The 22,869-nt window shown below is 39.6% G+C and overlaps 2 protein-coding genes across 8 annotated transcripts in view; one reads left to right on the top strand and one right to left on the bottom strand.

Annotated features, from left to right (window-relative positions):
- Nucleotides 1-8,354, bottom strand: part of ORC3 (origin recognition complex subunit 3) — a 72,490-nt gene extending 64,136 nt beyond the window's left edge. For 3 of the 4 annotated variants that reach the window (XM_025383745.1, XM_025383743.1, XM_025383744.1), the window contains exons 1-2: nt 8,181-8,354; nt 4,005-4,059 (exon numbers count right to left, since the gene is read on the bottom strand). In XM_025383745.1, the coding sequence (XP_025239530.1) occupies nt 4,005-4,059; nt 8,181-8,204 (79 nt within the window). In that variant the 5' untranslated portion in view covers nt 8,205-8,354. The remainder of the gene's footprint in view (nt 1-4,004; nt 4,060-8,180) is intronic. The other variant, XM_025383747.1, reaches the window with a different exon arrangement.
- The window catches only part of RARS2 (arginyl-tRNA synthetase 2, mitochondrial), a 72,013-nt gene continuing 57,488 nt past the window's right edge, over nt 8,345-22,869 (top strand). For 3 of the 4 annotated variants that reach the window (XM_025383751.1, XM_025383752.1, XM_025383750.1), the window contains exon 1: nt 8,345-8,671. Coding sequence is in view for 1 of the 4 variants with exons in the window: in XM_025383749.1 (XP_025239534.1) it covers nt 8,415-8,450 (36 nt within the window). In the remaining 3 variants the exon portion in view is untranslated. The remainder of the gene's footprint in view (nt 8,672-22,869) is intronic. The other variant, XM_025383749.1, reaches the window with a different exon arrangement.

Below are 22,869 nucleotides of genomic sequence, written 5' to 3'. Positions count from 1 at the left end.
GCTCCTAGTCACAGTGCTATATATACTTCAGCGTGAGTATCTCCTACAGTGCCAGTGCTGCTGTCAGTCTCCCTCTCTCCAGTTCCTATCCAGTTGTTTTGCTGGCTATGCAGTCATCCACAGAATACTGAGGAGAAAGAGTTACTGGTCTTAATTATGTGCCCAAGTGTCTTCAGTCAGGGGACAGATGGTGGGCAAAATGTAGAGCATCTTTTCTTCAGGCAATCTGTTTCAATAACTGAAGCCAGTGAAGGCAAGTGCTAAAGTCTGGGTATGTTTCCCTCATTCCTGCTCCGTCTGCCTTATAATCAGGGTCAATTCCTCAAAGATTTTCATATTATAACACTATCTGTTGGTCTCAGAGTCACATAATGAAAAAAAAAAAAAAAGCCTAACGAACTTCTAAAGCAAAGTTCAAGTCATACAATTATACACATCAGGTTTACTAGTACTAAAAACTATAAACCAATCCTAATAAGTCGTAGCTTAAATTCAATACAAAAAGTTCTAAGTAGAAACTTGGCCTCATATAATGAGAGGCAGTATTAAGTTATGGTTAAATCATGAGCTCTGGAATCAGACAGGTTGGGTTCAAATCATAGCTCTATCATTTACTAACATTATAACATTGGGAAAGTTATATGTCTAAGTATCCTTATATATTTCAATGGCGATAATACATTCCTTGTAATTTGCTGAGGGGATTAAACAAATTAACACATATAAAATAATTAAGACAGTCTGGGCCTGTAATCCCAGTGCTTTGGGAGGCCTAGGCAGGTAGACTGCTTGAGCTCAGGATTTGAGACCAGCCTGGGCAACAAAGTGAGATCTCGCCTTAAAAAAATAAATAAATAAATTAGCAGGCAACGTGACATGAGCCTGTAGTCCTAACTGAGGCTAAGGCAGGAGGATTCCCTGAGCCCAGGAACTCAAGGTTACAGTGGGCTATGATTGTGCCACTGAACTCCAGCCTGGGTGACAGAGTAAGGTCTTGTCTCAAAAAACAAAACAAAACAAAACAAAACAGTATGGCACCCTGTAAACACCCAAGAAATATTAACAACTGTATTAGTTATAATTACATTGCTGGTGATATTAGATGTCACTGCATGCTACGTGTCCCTAATGACAAATGGGGGAACAAGTCTTGAATTTTCTCTGACCTATTTCTAGTAAGTTAAGCAATCTGCAACATTAAAGAAATGTGTGGCCAGGCATGGTGGCTCACGCCTATAATCCCAGCACTTTGGGAGGCCAAGGTGGGAGGATCACTTGAACTCAGGAATTCAAGACCAGCCTGGGCAGCATAGTAAGATCCCATCTCTATTTTTAAAAAAAGTGTGTGTGTGTGTGTGTGTGTGTGTGTGTGTATCATTACTTTAAAAAAATCCTATTCTATATATTCAAGTTATCCATTTATTTCCTTAGTCAAACAATGGCATAGTTCACTTTTTCTTTTTTCAATTCAAAACTAGTACATGGGTATGCTTAATTCCATATCATAATTTTTCCACTGGAATTAATTTTCACAGTGCTGAATATTCAATGTAAATACTCAATAACCCCGTGGGGAACTTTTGAAAAATTCTAACACTTAAGCTCCACTCTTGAGATTCTAATTCAATTGATCTGAATTAGGGTCTGAGCATTGGCACAGGTTGAGCATCTCTAATCCAAAAATCTGAAATCCTCCCAAACCTGAAACTTTCTGAGTACCAACATGATGCCACAAGTGGAAAAATTCCATATCTGACCTCAAGTGACAGGTTGCAGTCAAAACACAGCCAAAACTTTGTTTCATGTATAATAGTATTTAAAATATTATGTAAAATTCGCTTCAGGCTATGTGTTTAAGGTGTATAGGAAACATGAATGAATTTTGTTTTTAGACTTGGGTCTCATTCCCAAGATTATCTCATTATATACAGGCATATATTTCAAAACATGAAACACTTCCAATAACCTAAACACTTCTGGTCCCAAGATTTGGGATAAGGAACTCTCAACCTGTATTTTTTCAAAGTCCCACAAGTTGGAATTGAATAAGGTCAGTAGATTGCATTAATATCAGTTTCTTAATTGTGACACTGTACTAGAGTTATGTAAGATACTACCACTGGGGATAACTGGTCGAAGGGTACTTACTGGTGAAAGAGTATTACATGTAATTATATGTGCATCTACAGCTATATTAAAATAAGACTTTTTCAAAGTTCCCCAAATGATTCTAATGTGAAGCTATGACTGAGAACCAGTACAATACTTTCTGATAGTAATACTGGATTTGATTGAAGAAGTCTTCTTAATTTGATCACTAAACAGGTATCAGGATATAAATGAAAAAAGCGAAGACAGTATCTTTTTTATTAACTTAATTTTATTGAGGTATAATTTAAAAATAACATAACCATTTTAACAGTTTGACCCCAAGTACATACTTACATAACCACTCTTTCAACAGAGAACATTTCCATCACTCCAGAAAGTTCCCTCTTGCCCTTTGCAGTTAATTCCCCCTACTTCATCCCAGGAAACCACTGGGACTTTAAGACAACCTGTGTTGTTTTTGCCTTTTAAAAAAAAAAAAAAAAAACCGCCAAGCTCAGTGACTCATACCTGTAATCCTAGCACTTTGGAAGGCTGAGGTGGGCAGATCACAAGGTCAGGAGTTTGAGATCAGCCTGGCCAACACAGTGAAACCCTGTCTCTACTAAAAAATACAAAAATTAGCCAGGCATTGTGGCGCATGCCTGTAGTCCCAGCTACTCGGGAGACTGAGACAGGAGAATCGCTTGAACCCGGGAAGCAGAGGTTGCAGTGAGCTGAGATTGTGCTGAGATCACGCCGAGATCGGAGAGCTAGACTCCGTCTCAAAAAAACCCAAATGAAAACAAACAAACAAATTAGGCTGGGCACAGTGGCTCACGCCTGTAATCCCAGCACTTTGAGGGCTGAGGCGGGAGGATCACTTGAGCCCAGGAGTTCAAGACCAATCTGAGCAACAAAGTGAGACCCTGTCTCTACAAAAAATTTTAAAAAATAATTACTCAGGCATGGTGGTGCACGCCTGTAGTCCCAGGTACTTAGGAGGCTGAGGTGGGAGGATCATTTAAGCCCAGGATTTTTCAAGGCTGCAGTGAGCTATGATCGGGCCACTGAACTGAAGCCTGGGTGACAGACTGAGACCCTGTCTCTAAAATAAATAAATAAACAAAACTAAAGAAATGTCTTTCCTCTCTTACCCACATGAGTATATGAGTGTGTGAGTATGCATATGTCAGAGTGAGTGACAAAAATCTACTCCCTTAATAACAGGAGTATGTGTGTCTATGAGTAATTAAAACCCAATAATTGAACAAATTTGTTTTAGTTGAGAGTGATTGAAAACTGTGTGGGACCCCTGTGCTTCCGAGAGATGCCACCATGCCTGGCCTATGACTTAAGCATATTTAAGTCTCCCTATGAATACTGTATTTTAACACAAAAATAACTTTTATACAATTTTCATTAGAAAATATATACAAATTTATAGTCATTTTATTTCTTAGGTTTTCCTTATGTTACCAATTATCATTTTATTTTCTATATAACATTTCCTCCATTGTTAGACATCTGCGTTGCCAGTCAGCCTTTATTGTTTTGATTACTTCATCAAGGATCAAAATGTTTCTCTAGCAGAAACTCACTTTCATTTCTAAAGTTGTAGATAAAAAAACAATGGCAGAGAAGTAATCAAAAAGACAATCTCTTTTAAAAATGGCAGCATATCCTTTGAAGGAAATTTGCTTCCAACTTACCTTTGGAAGATCTAATTGGATTCTCTTCAATTAGAGCCCTGGGGTGTCCTCTTATCTCTTTGACCAATGCCTTGGAACATAAATGCTACATCAACAAGGCAAGTAAGCCAAGCTCAGATAAGAGAATTACTAAATTCAATTAGGGTTAGTTCTTAATAGTTTAAGAAGGTAGGGAATAAAACATTTAATATTCAGACACCTTACCTATTGGCACAGAGATCTTTCTCTTTTTGGAGTTTGGCTTAAAAACAAAGCAGCCCTATAAAAAGAAAGAAAGACAAAAAGCATAAAGTTAAAGTAGCAAGGAGCAGAGAAATCTGATTAACCAAATATTTTATGAGTAAGCACTTTTTTTAAAAAAAGATGGCAGGGGAGAGAACACATTTCTTTCAGATTCTAAGAAATCACATCACTCCTCTCTGACCTATAGAAGGAAAATTCTAAAACAACAAGGGGGACTATCCACTCTCTCTCCTCCCTCCCATGAGATGCCCATTTTTTATTTCGCTCTTTGACACCTGATCTAGGAGGTACACAAAGAAAATAAAAGCTGATTAAATTTAAGCCCAGAAAGGTTCCATTTTCATAAACTTAAAGGAATTCATACTATACATTAAAATGGGCTGGGCACAGTGGCTCATGCCTGTAATCCCAACACTTTGGGAGGCCAAGGCATGTGGACCATGAGGTCAGGAGTTTGAGACCAGCCTGGCCAACATGGTGAAATCCTGTCCTTACTAAAAATGCAAAAATTAGTCAGTCGTGGTGGCAGAAGCCTGTAATCCCAGCTACTCAGGAGGCTCAGACAGGAGAATCGCTTGAACCCGGAGGTGGAGGTTGCAGTGGGCTGAGATCGTGCCACTGCACTCCAGCCTGGGCGACAAAGAGCGAAGCTCTGTCTCAAAAAAATAAATAAATAAATAAATAAAAATGAAGATCAAAAAGGTTGAAAATAGTGATGTTCTCCCAACCTAAAACTTATTTAAACTCAAAGTATCTACAACCTTAGTAGGAAATAGATAATTGCAGCTGTTTCACTCTATATACTTTTCTTCATCTGATAAATGCCTACTCATTTATCCATTAAAGTTTGTCTCAACACTCATCTCCTTTTGGAAACCTTTCACAATTCTCACTACAGAAATTCTCCTTTCCCCGAGATCTCACAGTACTTGAACATCTTTATTTTGCATTGCTTTAAGTCACTTTAATTGTATATCATAGTTGTTTATGGGTGTGTCTCCCTGAGTAGACTGTGAGCGCCTTCAAGCACAAACTGTATTTTATAACTGTTTTTCCAATGTTTGGAATAGTGCTAACATATATATTAGGCAATCAGTATATGGAATGAATAAATGCTTGTCAAGTAATTGTCTTGGTAATTTCCCTGCTATGTTTAGTTTCATACTATTATTTGACTAGTGGTAGACTGCCCCCAAGTTACTGGTCCTAGTCTATTCTACCAATTCTAAAGTTATGCACGATGGATAGCTTCTTTTTTTTTTTTTTTTTTGAGACAGAGTCACGCTCTGTCGCACAGGCTGGAGTGCAATGGTGCGATCTCAGCTCACTGCAACCTCTACTTCCTGGGTTCAAGCCATTCTCCTGCCTTAGCCTCTCGAGTAGCTGGGATTACAGGTGCCTGCCACCACGCCTGGCTAATTTTTTTGTATTTTTATTAGAGATGGGGTTTCACTATGTTGGCCAGGCTGGTCTTTAACTCCTGATCTCTTGATCCACCCACCTCGGCCTCCCAAAGTGCTGGGATTAGAGGCATGAGCCACTGCACCTGGCCTGATGGACAACTTCTTAAAGATTTCTATTTCTATGGAAAATAAAAGACATAATAAAAGAATACTACCTAGGCAAAGTTGTCTCAGGATAGTGTTAAAGACAGCTGTAAAAATATAAAGTAGTCATTTGGATTACATGTTCCAAATTAAGACCTGTGCATTAGACTCTTTTTTTTTTTAGACAGAGTCTCCCTCTGCTGCCCAGGCTAGAGTGCAATGGCACAATCTCGGCTCACTACAACCTCTACCTCCAGAGTTCAGGCGATTCTCCTGCCTCAGCCTCCTGAGAGGCTGGGATTACAGGCGCCCACCAACATGCCAGGCTAATTTTGTATTTTAGTAGAAATGGGGTTTCACCATGTTGGTCAGGTTGGTCTCGAACTCCTGACCTCAGATGATCCACCCACCTTGGCCTCCCAAAGTGTTGGGATTACAGGCATGAGCCACCGCACACAGCCCTGTGCCTTATATCCTTGTATCTGCAACTAGCAGAAGTTTGTGAAATAACATACATATTTAGAAAAATCACGTGGTACCATGACAAACCTGTCATTGCCTTCTTTTCAAATCCATCTGCAATTCAGTAAAGAAGAAAGGAGCTTCAAAGGAACACGGTATGAGGAGTGACCAGAAAGGATCTTAATACAGGGCAGTGGTAGTAACATGGTTAACCATTTGGAACTGCTGGTCAAGTGATGGTGTTTGAGACAGAGGAAGGCCAACAGCCAGAAAATTTCATGAGGAAAGAGACATTAAAATGTTTTGATACGTTTAAGGGCCGGGCATGGTGGCTCACGCCTGTAATCCCAACACTTTGGGAGGCTGAGGCCGGGGGATCACTTGAGGTCTGGAATTTGAGACCTGCCTGGCCAACATGATGAAACCCTGTCTCTACTAAAAATACAAAACTAGCTGGATGTGGTAGCGCGTGTCTGTAATCCCAGCTACTCGGGAGGCCGAGGTGGGAGAATCGCTTGAACCGGGGAGGTGGAGGTTGCAGTGAGCCGAGATCGCGCCACTGCACTCCAGCCTGGTAACAGAGCGAGACTCCGTCTCAAGAGAAAAAAAAAAAAAAGCTTACAGTTCCATCAACTCATGAAATAGTTCTTAAAGCTTCTTATACATGTAAGGTCTCATCCCAATACAGATATTTCTGTTATAATACCAAAACGCTTTCCTGAAAAACCTTACTTTCTGCAAGATACATAAAAATAAGAGGTGCTTATGCAATCAACAGGATTAAGGGACAGACCATTCAAAACCTACAGAACATTATAACCAGAACAAAATAAAACCAGTACCAATTCTAATAAAAATACTACTTTTAAATCTCTACTAGTGTAACCTTAAACCCCAAGACTTGTACTTTCTTCTTGAGATGTAGTCTTTAAAAGCACTGCTTCTCATAAACCATTTTAATCAAAATAAAAAATCAGATCCATGATATAGCCTTCATTAATCCATTGTTTTAACATAGGGAGAATGTAGCTTCTTCATCTGCATTTTTCAGCTTTATCAGACAGCTTAACTTCAGGGGCTTCCCGCTGCACTTATAATAGAACTAAATGTCTTACTTTTCGTGGTCCGGAACAGCGCTGTCCAACAGAACTTTCTGTAATGATAGAAATGTATCTGCACTATCTAAAATGGTAGCTGCAGTCACATGTGATGATTGAGCACTTAAAATGTGGCTAGTGCAACGGAGGAACTGAATTTTTACTTAATTTTACTTTAACTCAAATTTAAATAGCCACATGTGGTTAGTGACTAACACATTGGACAATATAGCTCTAGGGCTTATCCTCTTACCAACTGCACTATGTTTTGCAATTTCTTGCCATCTTGGTAGCCAAGATGAGGTCTGTAAGATACCCCCACCACACACACCCGCATCTGCATTACTTTTGCATTCTCATTTTTCATGACGCTCCCACTCTTTGTCTACTTTCTGATTATGATTTTTAAATTCCTCTAATATGCCATTTTATTTCTATCTTCTGGGCCGAAGAACATGTTGTTCTCTCTTCCCTCCTCGCCCTAATCCTTAGCCTAACTTCTTATTTTTCAGGTCTCAGTCAAAGCGTTACTTTCTCCAAAAAGCCTCCGCTAACCCCTGGCAACCTATATTAGGTTCTTCCCACTCTTCTGTTGTCTGTCTAGAACTCTTTTCCTTGCTAACACTTAAAATTTGTGATCATCAGTTTATCTATGTTTACTGACTTTCTTGACTGCAGAAGCTGAATCTGTTTTGTTTACCATTGCATCTCGGTACCTAACGGAGTGCTCGGCTAACAGTATTTGTGAGAGGGAAAAAATGAAAGACTGGGCCACATCATCAGGACATCCGACCTCCAACAACCAGAACTTAAAAATCCTCCTAGCCCCACCACAAGGCAGATCCGCGTCCTCGCTCCCCAAGCAAAGTTGGCCTCAACTGATCTGGAGCAAGGACGCCTCAGCTCAGTACGCCGCTCCCTCCCTCCCCTCCAGCCAGGGAACGGAGGCCTACGAAACCTCCGCTTCATCCCTTCTTCAAAGGGGGAATGAGGCAGCGGTAGAGCCACTGTGAGCGTCGGCCACCACGTACCTTAGACATCGAGGACGTGGCCATGGTCTCACTGGCTCTGCGGATTCCAGATGCACTCGGGATTTCCCGCGCGCCCTCGCGCCTGCAGGGCAGAGGTTAGTGGCGTGTCACGCAGCTTCTTGATTGGCTGGCATCACCCTCCGGGGCGGGCTTCCGGCGCGAGGGGCGGGGCGTTTAAGGAGGTGAGGCGAGGCCGGGACTGGCGGACTGCGGCGCACTTCCCTAGAGGCGGACATGGCGTGCAGCTTTCGCAGGGCTATAGCGTGCCAGGTATGGATCCCGGAGCGCGCAGGGGAGTCCATGCGGAGCTAGGGACCCCAAAGGCCTTTCACTGCTGCGGGCCAGTCCTCAGTCAGCTGGAGGGTGGGTCCTACAGAATTCTGTTACTTTCTACCACCCCCTCCCCCTTCTCTGGAACTGGTAGGGCTCCAGAAGTCCTGTGGGGGGTCGGCTGGGATCAGTTTGTCTTGGTGAAAAGTAAACTTTGAAAGGTACCTGGTGCTTCACTCCTTCCCACCCCACAGCTTAGTATGCTTTACCTGGGTGGAAAGTCATTAGACCATGATGAGACCCCATAGAAGTTAGTGTTCTTTACACTTTAATGACGTTAATGATGGATGTGGATTGTTCTTCAGAGGGAACTCATTTTAAAACTGCTTATTTCTCTTGCAGTCACTTAGGTAGTCAACCCTAGAATTATTTTTGGTAATTCCCAAAGATATATGAGCTATCTGAGACTCAGTTTTTCTTGGTTCAGGGTCATATTTGAACACCTCTGTTGTGAGGAAGGGCTTACAAAATTGCAATATACTTGCTTTGTTTTGTTTTTCCTCTTTGTGGAGAACGGAGTCTTGCCATATTGCCCAGGCAGTCCTCAAACTCCTGGGCTCAAACTGCCGTCCCTCCTCTGCCTCCCTAAGAGCTGGGATTACAGGCATGAGCCACTGCGCTGGGCAAAATTGCAGTATAAACGTGTAATTCATCAAAAAGAACTTTTTAGGACTCACTGGCCACCCTTGGAAGGAAACTTTCTGTTGTGGTCTCGACTAACCCATTTCCTTCTGATTAATGGATGTATTAGTGGACGGAATTAGCCTGGTGTATAATTTATCTTAGCTCATTTTTACAGTGTTTCTAGACATTTGTGGGGATATCCCTCTGCCTTGTCTTTATGCTTATAGATATACTGCCCTGTCCAGTGATAATTCGCCAAATATCACCAATATGACATTTTGTTAAGACAGCTGAATTTATTGCTTACTGGGATAAGAAAGAACACTGCTTAGAGCTTCGGTAGTGTATTAAACTGGGAAAGCAAGGTCAGATTTTACTGATGGGTACGGCTTAAGGCTGGTCTTTCAGAGGCAGAGGGTAGGAGGATGTTGGAGGAAGATGGCTTGATTAGGATTGGAAACTGATCTGATACAACAGTTTAAGATTGGTAGCAAAAGCAAAGACTGCAAGGAGCCTTAAGGCATAAACTGTTGAGGTTTTCTAAATTGGAAGAACTAATAGACCTGGCATGTGGCTCAGCTGCCTATAATCCCAGCACTTTGGGAGGCCGAGATGGGAGGATGGCTTGAACCCGGGAGTTTGAGGCCAGCATGGACAACATAGGGAGACCCCGTATCAACAAAAATTTGTTTTAAAAAGTAGCCAGGCCTGATGGTGCACCTCTGTAGTCCTAGCTGCTTGAAAGGCTGAGTCTGGAGGATCACTTGGACGGCCCCACGAGTTTGAGGCTACAGCGAGCTGTGATTGTGCCACTGCACTCCAGGGGGGCCACAGAGTGAGACCCTGTAAACAAAAAATAAAAGTAAATCCTGTGAAAAGCTAAGAGATTTATCATGAAGTTCTTATAATGAATGATTAAGTTATTTGGGCAGAAGTCTTCTGGAACAGTAAAGTTATGCCAATGAGACAAAGAAATAATAAATTCATGTTAATGTAGACAGTAAACCATATCATGGCAGGTAGTTTTGGACCTTAGTATATAAGCTGTGTGTAAGGGTAGATGGTTTCCATTCTTAGCCCTTAGATCAAGGTGGTGCCATGATGAGAAACAAATTGTGTTTAGTTTTGCAAAGACTGTGTTCTTTGTAAAGAATGTAAATTGGGCCAGGCATGTGGCTCACACTTGTAATCCCAGCACTTTGAGAGGCCAAAGTGGGGGATCCCTTGAGCCGGGATGTTCAAGACCAGCCTGGACAACATAGGGAGACCCCCACCTCTACAAAAAATAAAAAATGCAACTTAGGTGTAGCGGCACATGCCTGTGGTCCAGGCTCCTTGGGAAGCTGAGGTGGGAGGATCATTTGGGCCCAGGTGGCTGAAACAGCAAGCTTTGATTGCACCACTGCACTCCAGCCTGGGGAACAAAGTGAGACCCTGTCTCAAAAAAAAAAAAAAAAGGTACTTTGGAGAAACAAGAACTAATATATCAAGTATATATTTGTGCTAATTACTACACATTCACATTTAAGCTCATGGCAGCCCTATGATATAGAAGCATTAACCTTATATAATTGAGTGAGTTGAGATCCACAGAGATTAAATAACCTACCCAAAGCCACATCATCAATAAATTGTAGAGTTGGTTTATCAACAGAAATCTAACTTTAAAATTATATCTTTCCTATATACTGTGCTGTTTGTGAAAGCAAGAAGCATAATCCAATCATTGAACAGAATCTAATGGATTTATACAGCAGTGTAAATTATGCAGATATATATCTGTTTCTCTGAATATAGAGTTATTGGGTAATGATCTGAAACTTGAGGATAAATAAGAATATTTTCAATACATTAGGACATGGGGAGACAAGAGCAAAGAAGAAAAATGTTCAGTACAGTTTGAGCATCCCAAAGCTGGAAATCTGAAATGCTCCAAAATTTGAAACTTTTTGAGTGTGGACATGATACTCAAAGGAAATGTTCATTGGAGACTTTCAGATTTTCAGATTAGGAGCTGGGTATGGTGGCTCATGCCTATAACCCCAGCACTTGGGGAGACTGAGACAGGTGGATCACTTGAGAGTGGCTAATTTTGTATTTTTAGTAGAGATGGGGTTTGTCCATTTTGGTCAGTCTGGTCTCGAACTCCCGACCTCAGGTGATCTGCCTGCTTTGGCTTCCCAAAGTGCTGGGGTTACAGGCATGAGCCACCAGGCCTGGCCCAGCTAGTTCATTTTAATTTTGTGTACTTTTAATTTTGAAATAATTTCAGACTTACAAAAAGTTGTGGTAATAGTACAAAGAACTCCATATCCTCTTTATCTAGATTCAGCAGCTACTAACATTTTGCCACATTTGCTTCATCATTCTATATAATTTTTTCCTGTCATTTGAGAGTAGGTTTCATACATAATGCTCCTTTACCTCTTAATATGTAATTGTTTATTTCCTAAGAACAAGGCTTGTTTTACATGAGCACAGTACAGTTATTAGATTCATATAATGTTGATAAAATGCTTTAACTTATAGTCCATGTTCCAGTCTTGTTGATTTTTTTTTCCCATAAGGGATCACAAATTGCATTCAGTTTCATGTAACCTGGTACGTTTTAAGTAGCTTTACGCTTTCCTTATTAACTTACATCTACGTAGCTTGCTAGAGAAACTACCCTGCTAATGGTGAGCAGGAAGACCAGCTTTCTTGACTCTGCTGATGAGTTTATTATCAAATTTTAGGTGTGGCCTCAAGAAGCAATTAAACTAGTTGTCCAGTTGTTGTCATTTAGTCCTGAGGTGCAATATGTATGTTGGGAAGATATTCAGCCACATTAGGGTAAACAGCAGGACTGACTGAATTATCTAGGTTTGTACTGTTCTTTGCTTCTAATCTATTCTCACAGACCCACCAGCATTCCATTCTTAGAACCACAAGTTGTATCATAACCATACTACAGCAGAAACAAACAAACAAACAAAACAAAACACTATCATCAGAGCAAACAGGCAACCTACAGGGTGGCAGAAAATTTTTGCAGTCTATCCGACAAAGGTCTAATATCCAGAACCTACAAGGAACTTAAACAAAACAACCCCATTAAAAAGTGAGCAAAGGACATGAACAGGCACTTCTCAGAAGAAGACATTTATGCGGCCACAAACATTTGAAAAAAAGCTCAACATCACTGATCATTAGAGAAATGTAAATCAAAACCACAATGAAATACCATCTCATGCCAGTCAGAATGGCGATCATTAAAAAGTCAAGAAACAACAGATGCTGGTGAGATTGTGGAGAAATAGGAGCGCTTTTACACTGTTGGTGGAAATGTAAAGTAGTTCAGCCATTGTGGAAGATGGTGTGACAATTCCTTAAAGATCTAGTACCAGAAATACCATTTGGCCCAGCAATTCCATTGCTGGGTATATACCCAAAGGAATATAAATCATTCTACTGCAAATATACATGCATGTGGACGTTCACTGCAGCACTATTCGCAATAGCAGAGACGTGGAATCAACCCAAATGCCCATCAGTGATAGACTGGATAAAGAAAATGTGGTTGGTACATGTACACCATGGAATACTATGCAACTGTAAAAAGGAACGAGATAATGTCCTTTGCAGGGACATGAGTGGACCCAGAAACCGTTATTCTCAGCAAACTAATGCAGGAACAGAAACCCAAACACTGCACATTGTCGCTTGTAAATGTGAGCTGAACAATGAGAACACATGACCATGGGTAGGGGAACAATACACACCAGGGCTTGGTGGGGGTGGGGTGGGAAGAGGGAGAGCATTAGGAAAAATAGCTAATGCATATGGTGCTTAATACCTAGGTAGTGAGTTGACAGGTGCAGCAAACCACCATGGCACACGTTTATCTATGTAACCTGCACATCCTGCACATGTACCCCAGAACTTAAAATTAATTTTAAAAAAGAACTATGCTAAATTTATTTTATTATAGTCATAATTTGCCTTCCAAATTATTTGGGTTATTCTCTTCTAAGCCCCAAAGTTGTAATGCTTTGTTTGCTTCTTGTTTGTGTCTTGAAACTAATGCAGACCTGTTCTGAGGAAAATTTCTGCAAATGTGGGAGGGCTTCCGCACTGGCTCTTGGTGGCAAACCTACAGTGCCTGACTTGGTAGTGTTGGAGAATCAGAAGTGAGGAACAACTGGGGTAATTGCCTTTTTAGACTTATGGCCTATAGATTATGTTAATGTGGATAGAAATGCAGAGCTAATTTTCATAAGATGATGTCAATTTTGCCACCTGAATGTCTGGTTGCTAAAGATATGGATCCCTTTTTCATTAACAAAAATAGGTTTTTATGCAGTTATCACAGATTTTGATACTGAACCTGGCAAGTTTAGCTCCAATCTGAGTTTAGTACCTATCTAGAGCCAGACAATATTTTTTGACTTTGTGCTCAGTTATCTGAGTACTACAGGTAGGAATCATATTTGCTGTTGTATCAGAGAAATAAATGGTTGAGGACTGCTGACAAGCTAATTGATTGGTGTGCTTTCCTAGTGAATGCTCTGGAGCCAAAGATTCTATTATATTAGAATCTCTGATATTAGGTTCCTGAATCTAAAGTTTAGAATTGTGCATAGTACATTGTAAGCACTCAATACATATTAGCCATTCTTATATTACATATTAGAATCTCTGATCTTAGGTTCTCAAACGCGATCTGGCAGTTGTGAATTTTCACTTGATATTCTCTTAAGTGCTTCCTCTTAGAAGTAAATAAGTAAGCAAATAAATAAATAAAAGGCCAGGTGCAGTAGCCAATGCCTGTAATTTCAGCACTTTGGGAGGCTAAGGTGGGAGTATTTCTTGAGTCCAGGAGTTCGAGACCAGCTTGGGCAATATACTGAGATATTGAGACCTCATCTCTACAAAAACCTGAAAAATAAAAAGTGCTTTTTTTTTTTTTTTTGAGACAGAGTTTCACTCTCGAATTCCTGACCTCAGTTAATCCACCCACCTCAGCCTCCCAAAGCACTGGAATTACAGGCGTGAGCAACTGCACCTGGCAAACAGTGCTTCTTGCTTTCAACTTCAGATTTGCTCCTCATTGAATGTGTTTATTTCTCAAGGACTGTGCCTAATTTTGTGGATTTTATTTCTCTGTTAAAATTTTCAGGTTTACTGTCACAGTGTTTTATTATTTGGTTCTCATTGTGTAACCTTTTTAGGATATTTTACTCTGTGAAACTTTTATGAGTTTGAGGCCTAAAGAGATAGTTATCAGTAGACCTTCTTTTCACTTGTGCTAGTCCTAGATGAAGCCCAATGCCAGGTGAAACAGCCCTACCTGAAGGGAGCAAAAAAAAAAAAAAAAAACCCTGAAACTAAACAAACCCGTTGGTCACATTCTGATCCAAGAAAGCTCTAAATCCAATCTCAGAGACAGTTGAAGAGAGTCGTATTACTTCCAGAATAATTCTGAACCTATTAGATTGCAAGTGAACTTAAAACCATGCTCCATGCTTGGTGGCTCTCAATTTGTTTTCTTTTTCTTTGCTCTATCTTTTTTTTTTTTTAATGCTGCACCCATTTGAGAGAAAGATAAACCTCTAATTGAAAACATTCACTACTTTGGGCATTGTTAAAATGGGAGACAACTGCTCTCTCCCTAAGCCGTGGTTCTTAAGCACTAGCTGCAGACTTGAATCACCTGAGAAGCATTTATAACTACTTAAGCCCAGGCCCTTTGGCCTGAGTTAGGACATCGGCCTAGAAGTTATAAAAATGATCAGGTGATTCAGATGTTCATCCAGGCTTGATAACCACTACCCAACGGCTACCCAGAGGCAGAAGGGTGTAGGACAGTGGTCTCTCTGCACATTAGAATCACCTGGGGAACTTTTTACATCCTGCTGCCCAGAGCCCACTTTGTATTAATTAAATCAGAATATTTACATGTGGGAGTCAGGCGGGTTTTCCTAAAGATTTCCGGTGGTCATTCCCATATACAGCAAAGTGTTGGAACTGCTGGTGTAGTGTAGTGACTAAGAACATTGACTGTGGAAGACTCAGGTTTAAATCAGCTTCTCCTCTGATCGATTTTTAAGTTTTCTTCACCTTGTCTGTAAAATCTGGAAAATTATTTAGCTACTGTATAGATGTGTCATCAGGATGCAAAGTATTAATACATATGGAGTGCTGAGAATTGTGTTTGGTATGTAGTATATATTCAGTATCAGTAAATATTAGTTTTTCTTTCTATTTTTTTTTTTTTTTTTTTTGGAGATGGAGTCTTGCTCTGTCTCCCAGGCTGGAGTGCAGTGGCATCATCTCAGCTCACTGCAACCTCTGCCTCCCAGTTTCAAGCAATTCTCCTGCCTCAGCCTCCTGAGTAGCTGGGATTATAGGAGCCAGCCACCACGCCTGGCTAATTTTTTTGTATTTTTAGTAGAGACGGGGTTTTGCCATGTTGGCCAGGCTGGTCTTGATCTCCTGACCTCAGGTGATCCGCCTGCCTCGGCCTCCCAAAGTGCTGGGATTACAGGCGTGAGCCGCTGCGCCCAGCCAATATTAGTCATTATTGTGTTATTTTAGAATATCTCAGGGTGGAGTATTTTGAATACCCCTCGGCCCCTCAACACCATTCACTCTAGGCTTAGCACCATGTGAAGTTAGTAAACAGTACATGTCTGAGCCATACTGCTTAACGTTCAATAGGAATTCCTTAAACGTACTTTTAAAGTTGTGATTTGGTAAAGGAAAAGTTCTCATTTTTGCAAAATAATGCCTGCTTATTTTAAAGAATTAAGCAATACAAAAAGATGCAAAGAATTTTTTTAACTACCCCATAAATCATCATCAACACTGACTTTTATTTTTAGGTATATTTCTATGCAGATATACAGGCAGAAAAGAAGGAAGGAAAATAGGAAGGAAAACTGGATAAATATACTTTTTACAAAATCCAGGCTGTATTGTAATGAGTTTTTATTTTTCAGAATGTTATTTTTAAGTTTTACAATGGGAAAAATGTCCAACATACTGAAAAGTAAAATAGTATTATTATTCCTCACATGCTTATTACTGAAATGCTGTTTTATTTTTATCATTTTTATTTTATTTTCATTTTTAAATAGAGATGGGGGTCTCACTATGTTACCCCAGGCTGGTCTCAAACTTCTGGCATCAAGCGATCCTCCACCTCGACCTCCCAAAGTATTGGGATTACAGGCATGAGCCACTGCGCTTGGCCTGAAATGCTGTTTTAAGTAAAAATGTTAAAAGTAGGTTTGTTTGAATTCGGTGAAAAACCAAAGTGCAGTTCAAAAAATTATTGATGTATTTCCTAAATGAGGTTTTTACAGTAGGAAAATAAATTGTGAAAAACATTACAATTTGTAGTGTTTTTACAAAAGATCTTCATGTTTCAAATTTAGACAGCATCACTTTCTACCATAAGGGATGAAGACATTGGCACTCTCACAGATGATTTTACTTTCTTCCACCTTTACCAATTTGTGTTGGGTAACATTCTCACTCAGTTAATAACATTTATATTCCGTTTAGTAACCATATCTGCACAGCTTGTCTCCTGTTCATTTTATGTTGAACCAGATAATATACTTACCACCAATCTTTTTCCTGATGTATGGCTTAATTGGCTGTACTTAACAAATTATGACTTCTTAGAAAAAGTAATCCTAGAAATATCAAAAGGAGGCTTAATCTTTAGAAAATTACCATGTTCAGAAATAAGACTGGGTTCAGTGACTCACACCTATAATCCCAGCACTTTGGGAGGCTGGGGCAGGATAATTATTTGAACCCAGGAGTTTGAGACCAGCCTGGACAACAAGGTGAGATACGTCTCTACGAAAAATACAAAAAACTAGCCAAGCGTGGTGGTGTACACCTGTAATCCCAGCTACTCAGGAGACTGAGGTGGGAGGACTGACTGAGCCCAGGAGTTGGAGGCTGCAGTGAGCCATCATTATACCACTGCATTCCAGCCTGGGCAACAAAGTAAGACCCTGTCTCAGAAAACAACAACAGAAGAGTCAAAATCTTTCTTTTAGAAATAAAAGAATAACACTAATTGTTTAGTTCTTATCTCAGATTTTTTCTCCTGATACCACAGATGCAAATGCATAGGGCAATCCCAATGTAATTGTAAAATTTTCCAATCTTCCTGTGTTGGCAATTAATTCAAATTAGAAAACAACAACTGAGCAGGTGAAACAAACACACTAGTTTGCAACTCTTTATTGAATGAATCTATTCCTATTTAGTATCACTATTAAATTATCTGCTTTGACCAGATCATGGTCTTTGTGATTTAATGTGACTACAAAGTAAGGTACATTTATTTCATTTCCCATGGGGTTTTCTTGATTGGGTGCTTTATTTTCAAAATTTAGCAACTTAACCAGCATGCATCTCAGTGTTGAGTTTTCTGTATATTTTCTTGACATAATTTATCTTCATCTGTAGATTCAATTTGTCTTTTTTAATTGAAATATGTTAATCATAGAAAAGAACGTAGTTAATACTTATATGCCCCACACCCAGCTTCGAAAATAAAATATTACAAATACTTTTAAATTCCCAAAAGAGTACCCATCTCTGGCAAACTCTTTCCTCACACAATAGGTAATGTCTGTCTTGAAATTGGTGTTTATTCCTGTGAATGTCACTCATTACCTATGAATGTATCTCTAAATAGTATTATTTTATAAGTTATTAAATTTTAGATAAATTATATCAAGGTATAATTATCTTTGTGTAGCTGCAGCTTGGATTTTTTTGTTTGACTCCATTTTTAAAAAAGACTTATCCAACTGGGCGCAGTGGCTCACACCTGTAATCCCAGCACTTTGGGAGGCCGAGGCGGGTGGATGACTTGAAGTCAGGAGTTCGAGACTAGCCTGGCCAACGTGGTGAAACCCTATCTCTACTAAAAATACAAAAATTAGCTGGGCATGGTGGGCACCTGTAATCCCAGCTACTCGGGAGGCTGAGGCAGGAGAATTCCTTGAACCCAGGAGGCAGAGGTTGCAGTGAACCGAGATCACACCATTGCACTCTAGCCTGGGTGACAAGAGCGAAACTCCATCTCAAAAAGAAAAAAAAAAGATTTATCCATAATGATGCATGGAGGTCTAGTTCTTTGATTTTACTGCTGAATGGTGTGCCATAGCAGTAGTGTACCACGATTTATATTTGGTTCTTTATTTAGTGGAAGTTTTTCCCTTTATTGTTTATATTATGCCCTGTCTCCCATCACCTTGGTCACACCTCTGATTCCAGCTGCCACAGTTGTAAATACAGGCTTACAACTATTTACAGAGGTGTAAATAGTTTCGTGTGTGCTTCCATTCACTTATTGCTAATAGCACCTCATCTCTGTGAAGCTTGCTGGTCCCAGCACATACATAGCTCCAGTGTGGTGAAATTATTTTGGATAGAGAATTCTGGTAGACACTATGTATGTATTTTAGGAGGTACCATGGAAATTAAGCCTCTATTGCTTACAGCAATGACTTTGATGGCATAATCTTTTATTAACTTTTCTTCCTTCCCTCTCTCTTATCACTTCTGCCCTCAGGAACCATCTCCCAAATAAACTGCTTGCCTGCAAGTCTTTTTCTCAGGCCCTGCTTTTGGGGAAGCCAAGGAGTGAGTGAGTGTGTGTGTGTGCGTGTGTGTGTGTGTGTGTGTGTGTGTTTTCTGTTTTGTAGGATTCATCTCTGTGGCTTCTGATAAGTGAGACCAAGTTAGGAGCCCTGCCAAATAAGGCTGCTCCATTCTGCTTCAGAATCTGTAGTATCTTTTCTTGGAGATCTCTTTTGAAGTTTGTGGCTTTGAATTTTTTCTCTATTCTTATGATTGGTTGCTAGGGAAGCAGTCTGCCTGCCTTCCTTCCTGTCTGCGTGTTTGTTTACTAGTCTTCTTTCTTTTTGTATTTTAGGGACACCAGTTTTCCTAAGGTTGGATTATCTTTCTTCAATTCTATGTATTTTTCTGATTACATTAATCTTTGTATTCTCAGATTGTGTCATAGTTTTTTTTCAATTATGACTATACTCTTATGTTTCTTAATTATTAGTTTTATGGTAAAAAGTTTTATCATCAATTTTTAAACTCCTTTTAAAATGCACTCTTGTTTTTCATCTCGTCTTCTAGTTCTTGTTTATTCTATTCACATTCTCAGTAAGTTCCAAATCCTGAAGCATTCGTGAATAATGTTCTTCATATTCATTGGGTTACATTTTTCTCCTGGGCAGAGTTCTTTGATCTGTTGTATGCTACATTTTTCCAGCTGTCTATCTTCTGGTCTGTGCCTCCCTCCCTACTCTCTCCTTATTTTTGTTTATTTCAATTTGATCAGCTACTGGTGATGCATGTTCTTTTTCCTCTCGCTCATGCTTGACAGCTCTGCCCCACCTTTCCATTTGTTTGCACATTGTGTGGATGACTTCTTCACTCCTCATGTCACATTTGTTCTGGGCTTACCTCACCTTTGTGGTTGCAAAAATATAAACTCTGCCCCCTTTCCATTCCTCTTTTGTCTCTCTCTCCAGGTCATGGTGACCTGTACACATTATTTCTCCACTCTGACATGGTATATTAAATTTTTACAAACTCGCCCTGATATTTTTCTGTCTTCCTGTAAAAACTACTCCTTTGGTTCTTACTGCTCACACAACACCATATCATGGTTTGCTTTCTGCAGTAGGAGAATGTATTGTGTTTTCATTGGAAAGACCTTCGGTGTGTTACCTTAGAATTTTTACTTTTGCTGGAAAGTGCTGGAATTTCTGTCTTACTTGTTGTTTCCCACAATTTAGGCAGCATCTCCTAGTTGCAAGAAGGAAAAATAATGGAATTTATTCAATTTGTTTTTCTCCACATTTGAGGTGTTAATGAGAATTGTTAATTCATCTCTGACTTCTGATACATGAGGACCAAGTCAGCCTTGCCAAACAGGGCTGTTCCATTCTCCTCCAGAAGCTATTGTATTTTTACTTGACTATCACCTTTGAGGTTTATGACTTTGAGCTCTTCCTGTCTTGTGTATTTGCTGCTGGAGAACCAACCTACTTACCTGTTTGCTCTCTACTTTCTTTCCTTCCTTTTCTTTTTGATGTTGATTGAAGATAGGAGATTATGTGAAGAAGCTTTCATTCACTACTTTATCCCAGAAGTCTTCATGTTTTTTTTTTTTAATTGTGAAAAAATACACATAACGTAAAATTTGCCATCTTAACCATTTTTAAGTATACAGTTCAGTGGCATTAGGTACATTTACATTGTGCAACCATCACCACCATCTATCTGTGGAACAGTTTTCATCTTGCACAACTAAAACTACCCATTAAACAGTAACTACAGAGGCCGAGGTGGGCAGATCACAAGGTCAGGAGATCGAGACTATCTTGGCTAACACGGTGAAACCCCGTCTCTACTAAAAAAATTTTTAAAAATTAGCCTGGCGTGGTGGTGGGCACCTGTAGTCCTAGCTACTCAGGAGGCTGAGGCAGGAGAATGGTGTGAACCCAGGAGGCGGAGCTCACAGTGAGCCAAGATGGCACCACTGCGCTTAAGCCTGGGCGACAGAGCAAGACTCCATCTCAAAAAAAATAAAATAAAATAAAACAATAACTCCATATTCACCCCAACCACCTTTTTCTTGTTTGTTTGTTTTAAAATTTACATTATATAAGAATGTTTCTGTACTGATATGGTTTGGCTCCCTGTCCCCACTGAAATCTCATGTTCTGTTGTAATTCCCAGTGTTGGAGGTGGGGCCTGGTGAGAGGTGATTGGATCATGGGGATGGTTTCTGATGGTTTGGCACCATTCCCCTAGTGCTGCCTCAATGACAGAATTCTCACAAGATCTGACTTAAAAGTGTGTAGCATCTCCGCCTTCGCTCTTTTCCTCCTGCTCCCACCATGTAAGATGTGCCTGCTTCCCTTTCGCCTTCTGCCATGATTGAGTATTCTGAGGCCTCCCCATACATGCTTCCTGTACAGCCTGTGGAACTATGAGCCAAGTAAACTTTTTCATGAATTACCAGTCTCAGTTATGTCTTTAGAGCAGTACAAGAACAGACTAATTGTACATGTATCTTTTGTGAAACTGCTATTGAAACTACTGTCTTGTTATTTATATCTTAATATGAGTAAGAGAAAGTAGTCTTAGAATTACTTTCAGGAAAACTTCATTCCTGCTCTTTACTGAATACACACACACACACACATATATATGTTTATACACACACATATATATGTTTACCGTATATTACTAGGGATAAAACATGCTGTGTAGATAGATTCCCTTTGTACCTTGATTGCCAAGAAGCGTAAGTACCTTGAGCTTAGGGTTTTCTGGTATAATTTTATACCTCCATTTAATTTTATGTGCTTAAGTCACCCTCAGAGCTTTTTTTAAGCAAATGAAATATAATAAGATAATACATGAGGCCGGGCATGGTGGCACAATTCATTGGAGTCCCAGCTACTCAGGAAGCTGAGGTGGAAGGATCGCTTGACACCAGGAGGGCGAGGCTGCAGTGAGCTATGATCGTGGGCCACTGCACTCCAGCCTGGGTAACAGAGTGAGACCCTGTTTCTGGGGGGGAATAAAAAGAAGAAATTATTAAGTAGCTTTTAGTTTAGCCAAAAGAATTCTCTGAATGAGAATTGCATGTTGTTCATTTGAATGTAAGCATTTTATTGCTACCCAAGTTCACAATCTGTTTGTCAACTGAAATGCTTTGAAATTGACCTAATCACTAAGTTTTTTTTCAGCTGAATTGTAATATTTAAGATAGACAGAAAATCTTAGTGATTATGGGTAAGTTTGGGAGATGTGTCCAAAATAAACTAAAATTTTTTAAAAAGAGAAGGAAATATTTATTACATGTTTATTATATGACGTATTTTTCTTAGTCATCACAAGAGCCCTAGTTTATTGTTTAACAGATTCATTATCCCCATATTTCAGCTGTGAAAACTATAGCTCATTCATGTAAAATTGCTTTCTCAAGGTCTCTTAACTAATAAAAGTAGAACTGGAATTTGGATCCTTTTTTTCTGAGAAATTACGATAGAACCTTTATTACTGATGTCTCTATTCTGGAAACATTTCATACTAGAAACATGAACTGTTTCAGTCTCTATCCTATAACTGCTTTGGGAATATTTACCTGCTTCTGTAAATACATCCCAAAGAAATGACTTTTTAGTAAGGAATACAGTAATTTACTTCCTAAAGTCTAGAAAATAAAAAATACTGTACCTTGAGAGGAAACTTTAAAAAATCAATCTGTACCAAGCCAAAGTGGAAATGTACAAGCCTCTTAAAGAAAGTGATGTCTCCAGCTCTGCAAGTTTGGGCAAGTTTTTACAGTTAATAACGTTTGTGAAATTCAACAAATAACTTCTGTTGACAACAGAAGAGTATATGTTATTATTAATCAAGAGAGTGGTTTTAATTTTATTGCTCTCCTGAACAGTCACAAATACCCTTGAAGATGATTTCTTCTTAAACTCTTCTTACATTCTTACTTTTTCTGTTTCCCCCATCATTCCCTTCTCTTTTTCCCAACTCTACAGCCATGTAGTCTTTTGCAGAGGCTACATGAGGATTGGGGAAGTGGGGGAAATTTTGAAGACAGTTGTAAATTTATACTGGCAGTGCTGTTATTTCACTATTTTGTTTTTATGCATTTCTGAATGAAAGGATATAC

Source organism: Theropithecus gelada, chromosome 4, assembly GCF_003255815.1.
Source record: "Theropithecus gelada isolate Dixy chromosome 4, Tgel_1.0, whole genome shotgun sequence".
NCBI lineage: Eukaryota > Metazoa > Chordata > Mammalia > Primates > Cercopithecidae > Theropithecus > Theropithecus gelada.
This window is presented reverse-complemented; position numbering and strand designations above follow the sequence as displayed.